This window comes from Dermacentor silvarum, chromosome 3 (assembly GCF_013339745.2).
Source record: "Dermacentor silvarum isolate Dsil-2018 chromosome 3, BIME_Dsil_1.4, whole genome shotgun sequence".
NCBI classification, from domain to species: Eukaryota; Metazoa; Arthropoda; class Arachnida; order Ixodida; family Ixodidae; genus Dermacentor; species Dermacentor silvarum.
This window is the reverse complement of record NC_051156.1, coordinates 67,907,335-67,917,135: the sequence shown is the minus strand read 5'-3', so window position 1 is coordinate 67,917,135 and position 9,801 is coordinate 67,907,335. Positions and strand designations below refer to the sequence as shown.

The window sequence follows — 9,801 nt, the reverse complement described above, 5'->3', positions numbered from 1 at the left end:
TTTTTAATTTATTTATCTGACTCGGGCAAGTAAAGCGAATGCAAGCACAATTATTAACCTGTAACTTTTCATGCATTTTTTGTCATATTTACGCACCTGAGAAATGCTCTGTAAGAATGAACGTGTTTTAGTGAGGCATCTTGTTTTTTGCAAGCCGTAGGCAAAGTGACGGCCAGATTCAGACAGTGATATTGCTGAAGTAATAAATGATTAAAGTTGCGAAAGCTTTCAGAGCACTGCTGCGCTGGACTCCATTCACTAGAAAACTGCATTTGTAATGATGAAAGCGTCAAGACAGGAAATGATACCCTACTGCACAATGTTGTATATGGGTACCACCACATGTGATGGGCAGCGAAACCATATGTTTATTAATACTGAATGCAACAACACAAATTAAGACTAAATGCAACAACATAGCAAGGTGCTGTTTAACAATATGGCACCCTTTCATGTGCACTGTTGGCAAGCAGCCGTATGCACTAATGCATAAACACAATAACAGGGGTAAGAGGCGAACTTACTGTGCAAGCCACGTGATGCATTTAACATATTGTATCCGTCAGTGTTTCTGTTGTCACAGCTGTAGAATTTCTTTAGTGCAAGTCGGTTAATCACGTGGCGGCAACAGCACAAGAAGCAAGGACAGAATAGTAGAACAAAACACAGCAAAATGGCAGACTGAGAAGGCAAGGTAGACGAGAGAGAAAGGCTTTAATGAGATCGAAGGGGCCAGCCCTGCTATTCACAGGACTTGGTGCTTTTAATGAGACAAGTTATTGAAATTGTGAAGAAAGCCGTAGCTGAAAGCATGCTTACAAGAACATACAAAAATAAAAGGGCAGAACACATACACGAACGGAAATACTCGCATATTCACACACATGCACACAAACGCGAGCGCGAAAACTAAGATCTAAAATACGAAAAAGAGGAAATAACAAATAAACAGATACACGCAAGCTAAAGCGCTCACACATTCAAGCACAGACGCGGGTAGAGGTATGAAGAGTCAGTTCAGAAGTTGCTTTGCCCACCTTGTTGTACATATTTTTAATAAAGATATTCGCACGGTTGCCTTCACTGTGATAGGATTCCTTTAGTAGCAACATATCACGAGAATTGAAAAGCAGCTTAAGGCTGTGTTGTGGGAAAGAAAGACGAGTGCTGGCAGCATAACTTATGCGCGATTGTTACAGCAGGCATTCTACAGCTGGCGCGTGCACTGAGCGAAGACTTCTAAGCCACACAGCGACGTGAATTCATGCCAAGCTCCCTTGTAACGGCACCAGTTTATCAGTCATAATTTTACATTAGCACTGAGGCTGACGTTAAGGAAACAAACACTGCGTTAATAATCCAAAGGCATTCGCTGAAGCAGCGCGTGTTAGTCACTGATTATTAGCATTGGTGGAAAGCAATCAATCGATGGTGCTACACAACGCTCGAACGGCGCTACTATAGACGCTAGGCTATCTTATCACACTGCTGCCAACGATCGATCGTTTGCGTGCTGAGCTGGCAGCAACGAATATTTGCGTTGGAGGATGCTTTCGCAAATCTTTTCTGTTGAGAAATCCGTAGGTTGGTTTCATCCGCGTACACTTTTCTTATTTATCCTGATAATGGTTTGCTCCATCACTTCACCACGTCTGTCGAGAAACGCAGGAGCACAGTACACAAAAAAACCCGCCGCTCACAGTAGGTACCAGACTTTGGCAAACTCTCGTCGTCGTAACTTCACTTAAGGTGGATACACACGCGAGGGCAAAATCCCGCCTTCTCCGCGGGCCAAACAGTCACGTGATCACTTGAATCCGGCGCAGCCGAGTTAGGTCGCATTCCCACAACCGGAGCGCCGTTTGCAGAATCCACGTGCTTACTCTCGACTCCAACGCTTATTAGCAGCTGAACGTTTGCATACTCGGCGTGCTCTATATTGCGTAGCGCGGTGAATCCCTCAACAAGAGCCAAAAAAGTTACGGTTGCCTCGTCACTTAGTGTTTCTTTGTGCACCTTACTCATGTTGAGGTCATGCTGGCTGCGTGGTCTGAGCAAGTAGAAATGCGCGCGCATCCATGTATCGCGAAGAACGTATGCCGCGGCCGACCTTGAGGTATCCCGAAACGGGTTTGAACGAGTGTGTGCACGTGTAGTGCGGTCGCTCCACGCTCGGCTGTATCGGTAGGAAAAGGTTCATTAGGCATGGCCAAATTTGTTGTTCACGGTCTATTGTCGCGACCATGTCAGTGTGGTCCCGAAAACTCTGGCCCCTATTGGACCACGACGGCTTGCCTGATTGGCTTGAATAGGCGATTGGTGCAGGGGCTTGCGTCTCCCACGTGTCCGCGTGCCCCTTCATAGCTGCAGAAACACACTTAAGGAAGGGGTTTTGAGTCGTTTTGAGTGAGCGAGGACACAGCAGCCCACGGCGCCACTTCACCACGGGAGAGCAGGCCGTTCAGGCAGGCCGTCGACGATCGGTATCACATTGTTTCATGTATAATGTGTGTGTGTACAGTTTTAAGGAACCAAGTAATTGCCAAGTTAAATAAATCTAGTTTCTTCAAATGTTACTTCTTGTTGTCGTACCTGCCGATCTGCAAATGCCGCTGCCAGAGCTCATCCCCTTTATCGCCGTCTTCCTGGTGAGTTGATGCGTCCGAAAACTAACTGCTGCGTCACTTCGATACAAAGTGGCGGAGGTTGCTGGACAGCGAGTCAACGCTCTAGTATCATGGGCCGTGGTAACAAACCTCAGGAACATACCTCTGACAGCTCGACTATTACCAAACCCCCTACTATTTTCGCTACCATGTCTACTCCTCAAGCTAAACCTTTCGTGGCTGCTTGGCTACGAACATGTAGCATCATTGAACAACTGGGATCAAGCGACAAAAGTTAAATTTTTGTATCTGGCATTGGACGGGGACGCAAAAAAGTGGCACACCACTCAAATTTTAACGGGTGCCCCTAATTCATGGGAAGAGTGGGCGACTCTCCTAAAAACATCGTTTACGAGTCGTCACTCAGTTGAGATCGCCCATTTGCGACTGCAAAACATGACCCAGCTGCCATCAGAGGCCCCTGAGCAATATTACTATGACGTTGTGCAGCTGTGCGCTAGAGTTAACCCGTCCATGACTGAAGAGGAGCGGTTGCGGCACCTCATGCGCGGTCTGCGTCCGGATGTGCAGGAGAAAATAATCATCGCGAACCCGGACAGTTGCTCTGCATTTCTCCAAACTCTGCAGGGCATTAATCAGGCAGCTTTGATGGCGCATGCCTACCAGCCACAACCGATTGGAACCCATTTCTCTGCCGGTGCGCAACCGTGTTTCCCATACGCCTCAACGCCTCCCGTTGGAGTGACACCCGCTGTAGTAGCAATGCAGCCGCCTCCGACGTGTTTCGCTACTTGCGCTGCGGCGGAGCGTCATTGCCCGCGAGAAGCCACAGATCGCGACAGGGACCTAAAAGCGATCGCGGATTCCATAGCCTCGTTATCCGACCGCCTGAAGGCTATTGAAGAAGACGTACGTCGCCCTCCTGGCCTTGGCTAGCGAGAAATTCCCGTGCCGATGACAGCCGTCCACGATGCCAGCTGTGCCGCCTCATCGGCCACGTCGCGCACCAGTGCTGGACGCGGTTTCGTGATGACAGAAACCAACAGAGAGAGCCCAAAGATAATCAAAGGTGGGCGTCCTAACCCCTCGGGATACGGGGACGGCCTGGTCTAGGGGGCCCGTCCGGCCTACCATTTCGATGTCTGTCGAAAAGCCTGCCCCTCGCATTGCCTGTCCGAGCAAGGGGCACCGACCCAAAGTTACGGCAGCGCTCTAGATACGAACATGGATAACCCGCCACTCTTGCCCACCTTCCGCAAAATTCAGCACCAGTAAGCGAAGAAAACCCGTTACCGTTGTTCGTGTTTGATCATGTGGAGGTTGGAAAAAAAGCAGAGGGAAGACTCATGGATGAGGGGATGAGGGGAGTGATGAAGCACCTAGAGCAGCCGAGTGCGCCCGTTGTCAGAAAAACGAAAAGAACGGCACGGAGCTTTCGGTTAGTCGATGGTGTTTCGGTTAGTCGCACGGCACTCGTTGTGCAATGGTGTTTGAGGCCGAGGTTTTTGCGGCACTGTAATGTCGACACTACCGCGGGCCACCTCGACTTAGGGTGCACATGGGGAAAAGTTCGCCGCCGCTATTTCTGGCCAAAGATGTTCTCGCATGTCAGCCAGTACGTTCAATCCTGCTCTGACTGCCAGAACCAAAATCTCGCACCCAGAAAGCCGCCCAGTGTCGATGCCTTTGTGGCCCCCAAAAATGGAACGACATTAGAGGTCGATAAAGGACAAGGCGCGCTACGCCGAATCGAAGACGCCACAAAAAATCCCCACCGACTCCATGCTCATCAAAAACTAGTGGACCAAATCAGGAAAAAACTTTGCGTGAATTTTGCGCGACTAACACCTCGCCACGTCCGAAAGTGCTCCGATGCTGACGACGAGTCTGTTGACGAACATCGTACCAAAAACCATCTCGGCTGTATCGGGGGGGGGGGGGGAAGGTTCATTAGGCATGGCGAAATTTGTTGTTCACGAACTATTGTCGCGACCATGTCTGCGTGGTCCCGAAAACTCTGGCCCCTATTGGAGCACGACGGCTTGCCTGATTGGCTTGAATAGGCGATTGTTGCAGAGGCTTGCGTCTCCCACGGGTCCGCGGGCCCCTTGAATGCTGTAGTAACATATTTAAGGGTTTAAGAAGTGTTGCTTCGTTTTGAGTGAGCGATGACACAGCAGCCCACGGCGCCACTTCACCACGGGAGACCAGGCCGGTCGGGCAGGCCGTCGACGATCGGTATGACATCGTTTCATGTATATTATGTGTGTGTACAGCTTTAAGGAACCAAGTTAATGCCAAGTTAAATAAATATACTTTCTTCAAATGTTCCTTGTTGTTGTCGTCGTACCTGCCGATCTGTACCTGCCGCTGCCAGAGCTCATCCCCCTTAACGCCGTCTTCCTGGTGAGCTGATGCGTCCGAAAACTAACTGCTGCGTCACTTCGCTACACATGACTCGCCTTTCTCGCTGCACCCCAGCAAAAGCACGTGTGGACACTGCTGCACAACAACAGCACACGTAGCTTCAAGCCGACAACACGCCATCGTAGCCACGCCAATCTGCATAATGTTGACAGATTTGACGCTGACCACGCTAAATTGACGTCACACGACCGCCAAACGGACGGATGGAAATACCGTCGAGCATTTTCAATCTGGACAGCGAGCGGAGGAGCCCGGACTAGACGAGGGTGGCACGTTTTGATGACGCGCGCAGTCACGTGATACGCCTTCCGCTGCGAAAATTCCTCCTCCTTCCGCTCGTGTGAATGCACCTTTAGGAGCAAAACAAAAGACCATGGAACAAGCACGCACGATGTTTGTTCGCAGCGGTGTGTCCGTCTGGAAACAGGATGCCATGCTTCCAGACGAAGCGCAGCGCAGCGTCACCGATGCTCCCTGCAATCTTTCTTCGCCGGGCTACGGCTTAGAACAAACGCACGCGGCACAAATCATGCACCGTAAGCTCGCAATATTTCCGGCATGAGAGACCAGCACAAACAATTAGAATTCACTCTGACGAATGGAGACGCACACAGTTGACGCGACTCAGCCCAGTTTGAAGCAGTGGGAGCCATGTTAGGAATGTTCTCCGTCGGCGGGCTCACCGGCCGTCTGGCTCGTGACGATGGATGGATGGATGGATGGATGTTATGAGCGTAACCTTTGAAACGGGGTGGTGGGTGGCGCCACCAAGCTCTTGTTATTATTTTGCCTAATGCCCTACCTTCATTTTTGAGATACACACAAATGCAAAGGATTCCAGACATCAACCTTTTTGATCCATTACTGGCAACTCTTTTCTGCACGTCTGCGTTGTTTGTGGTCTCCCTACTTTTCTGCCACCAAACCTCCAACCGCCTCTTACTAATCTCTACAGCTGACATGTTTACTTTACCCGTGCTATCCCTGAACCCAAGGAATTGAAGGAGGTCAGAGGAGCCTAGGCTTGCAGCTGGGTAGATTTCTTCACATTCCAATAAAACAGGTTCCACCGTTTCTCTAGCTTTACCACAGCAAGCACATGCGGCTCCGTCCTTGGTGTACTTCGCTTTATAACTGCGCGTTCTAAGGCATCCTGATCTCGCTTCGAAAAGTAAGGGGCTTCCCTTTGAGTTATCATCGTCAGCCTGAAGAGCACGCCTACTGGTGGAGGCTCGTGTACATCCGCCTTTGAGGGGAAAATGCCACTGCCTTCTAAAGTTGTACCAGACTATCGGCATTTTATGCTGTAATAAGTTTTGTTTTTAAAGTGCTACGTTGACTAGGTGTGCGGTGTAAACCAGACGGACTATCCTGCGCATCTTGTTTGTCGTAAATATTCTCTATACCACCTTCTACGGAACATGCCATATATGTTGAAATATTAAGTAATGTTGCCTCAGAAATTCTTTGCAGAGAAATTTATTAACTAATTGGAACTCTCTGCTCAAATTTACATTCCCCCCGCCCAACCCCTTCAATGGCATTGCCGGGGGCCAAGCGCGCCCAGAATCAATCATACACGCCAGCAACGCCGCCGCCACCCCACCCTTTCATCTTTTCCGTCTGTCAAGAAAAGGTGCCCTGTCAGTATCTCGCCACCTGCCTCTGTCCCCCCCCCCCTCTTTTTTTACGAAGGACCCTTTTAAAAGCGGCACACCGCCACCTCCGAAGAATACCCCCTAAAGGAGGAGCCGAATGGGCTTCCAGACGTCGGGCTAATAAATTCTCTTATTTGGTTGGAGTCACTCGCAAAGTCCTAATTATTTTCCCAACCAGACAGGTAATTGTGTCGAAATGTTTAGCTTGAATTCCATTCTTGCAGTTTGGTGATTTGTCAACATGAAAACATTCACACATACATTTGTCATTCCGTTATCTCTGAAAATATTTGTATTTATTTTCCAGCGCAAACATCTCCTCCAAATAAGGAGGAAGTTGCTGTGGGAGGTGGCAGCAAATGCAATGAAACCACTGCGTTATCGCGGTCCTCAGGGGCCTGACCAGGCCGCCGTCATCCGAGCGCTGACCAACCATCCTACGCATGTCAGCTCCCTGCTCTAAAAGCTCTCTGGCCAGCCCACCATCCTCGGTGCCTTGCCTAATTCCTATCGTCAGGGCCCCACCTAATTTACCGTCATCCACCTAGCTTCCCGAGAGATTGCCCTTTGGCACTTGCTTGCAAATGAACTGTTATAACACAATCCAGTGTCACCCATTTAGGTCGATGGAAAATGCTTGTTTGTGCTTACTTATTTTTAAATAAACAGATTATAAAATTGTCTTTCAGTATTTTTTATTATTATTTGCATGGGTAGAGGACTTCTCATTCTTGACCTAATATATTTGTATCACGTATTCCTAGAGACACTCGATATAGCCAGTATGGGGACAATTGCTATCAAAAATGCCACTAGCAAAACGGCTCTCAGTATAATAATGGCTGCAATGTCTAATGCAATGCAATGCCATTCAAGCGCAGAAGATGTCCCAACCGTCGCAGAAAAAGTGAGTCTGTCACTTTCCTCACCGACCACGTCGACATCGAACACTAAGCCACCGCCGCCGTCTAAGAAGCCCGCTGTGTGGACCCGCATGATTCTCAAGCGGAGTCTTTTGCCGAGATTACCTACCGACTTCTTCAAAATTGTGTTCAGGCCGAAAGGCGGAATGAATTTGAAGAAATTTACCGTCATCGAACTCCTTCAAGTCACTATCTGCGGTGCAAAGGTGAACGTCGCGGATGCGAGGAGAGACGACCAGGCCCGTGTTAACTCTACGAATAACTCCTCCTCCTCATCATCATCATCATCATCATCAGCCTATATTTATGTCCACTGCAGGACGAAGGCCTCTCCCTGCGATCTCCAATTACCCCTGTCTTGCGCTAGCGTATTCCAACTTGCGCCTGCGAATTTCCTAACCTCATCATCCCACCTGACTTTCTGCCGTCCTCGACTGCGCTTCCCTTCTCTTGGTATCCATTCTGTAACCCTAATGGTCCACCGGTTATCCATCCTACGCATTACATGGCCTGCCCAGCTCCATTTCTTCCACTTAATGTCAACTAGAATATCGTCTACCCCCGTTTGTTCTCTGATCCACACCGCTCTCTTCCTGTCTCTTAACGTTACTCCTAAGATTTTTCGTTACATTGCTCTTTGTGCGGTCCTCCTACACCTACACCGTCGCAACTCCGCCAGAACAGAGAGCGCAGCAATACGTTGCTATCAAGAACATCCAACTCGAGGACGAAACCTTCGAATTAAATGCCTACATTGCACCCCCAGACGAGTCTGTACGGGGTATCTGCTATAACATATACTCATGCGACACAACGACGAAATGTTGCAGGACCTACAACAGCGTAACAAAGGCAAGAAGTTCGAAATAGCTGGAGCTAGAAGATTGGGACAAACTAAGTCTGTTCTGATCATTTTCGTCAACACCACAAGAGTACCGGAGAGCATTGATCTTTTCGGCGGTGTCGTGAGATGCTACTACTTCAAGCCGGAAATTGAAGCTTGCTTCAACTGCCGGAGACCAGGACATCGAGCGGATGTATGCCCGCAAGAGAAGCAAGAGCTCTGCTACCGATGCGGACAAAGTCATCCGAAGAAATAAAACCAGGATTGCACCCCGAAATGCATCGTCTGCAAGGGAGATCACGTCACCGGGACCAGAAGATGCAAGTTTCGCTACGAAAAACAAAGGAAACCTGCTACCTCACCGGCACCACCCAAGAAGAATGATGGACACGTCTCAAGAAGCCGGTCCCCTTCAGCCACACACGGCCCTGGAACGATAAGTCGAAGCAGGTCAAGCTCCTTCCCGGCCTTGTCCAGAAGCGTCTCCAAAGACCGGTCAAAACAGGTGAGCTGGGGTCCGCCTACCTCCCGGTCTAAAGCAGACGAAAGAATACAACACCTAGAAAGACAAAATGCGCACCTAACCTCCGTAGTCGCTCAATTGCAGGAAGAAATTAACAAACTGAGAGCAGAGAGAGAGAGAGCAAACTAATAGCTCTATAGTTCAACACTCCACCACAAACACATCCCAATGACAAATAGCTAACACACCCGCTGCATCCGCAGCCTCTTCGCGATCATCCTCCCCACAACGCAACCCCCCCCCCCGCAAAAAAGCGACCTCTAGCGACTGACAAAGACCCCATGGATGAAATTAAATCCTTGCTGGAGAAAAATTTCTCACAATTTGCCGCACAAATTGGCAGCAGAATCGAAGCACTTGAGGCCAGACAAAGCAAACAAGAAGCAGTCTTTGCTAGCGTCACATCCACCTATGAGCAGGGTGAAACTACTTCAGGTGCGAGGCAGCGTCCAGAAACCCCTCATGTACTTTAACATGACGGGACTGCATAATGACATAACAATCTGGCAATGGAACTGTAGAAGCTTCGGAAAAAAGCGAAGTAATCTGCAGTTCCACATACACAACCTTAAAGAAAAAGCCCCCGACGTTATTGCCTTGCAGGAAAAAATGGGCAATGTTAAACTGCGGAACTATAAAACCTATGAAAACAAAATTTCAGATAAATACCAAATTGCCACATTAGTCCAGAGAAATCTAACGGCCATAGAACATGACCTAGAAGTGTTTGACTTGGACTGTCTCCTAGTAGAACTAATTCCACAAAAGGTAGGCATACCCGCCTTATTCCTACTTAAAG

The 9,801-nt window shown here is 49.0% G+C and overlaps 1 protein-coding gene across 1 annotated transcript in view; it reads right to left on the bottom strand.

Moving 5' to 3' along the window:
• Positions 1-3,559: 3,559 nt before the first annotated feature.
• Positions 3,560-9,801, bottom strand: part of LOC125944256 (organic cation transporter protein-like) — a 23,445-nt gene continuing 17,203 nt past the window's right edge. Inside the window, exons 3-4 of the mRNA XM_049664604.1 lie at positions 8,842-9,038; positions 3,560-3,639 (exon numbers count right to left, since the gene is read on the bottom strand). Of these exons, the coding sequence (XP_049520561.1) occupies positions 3,560-3,639; positions 8,842-9,038 (277 nt within the window). The remainder of the gene's footprint in view (positions 3,640-8,841; positions 9,039-9,801) is intronic.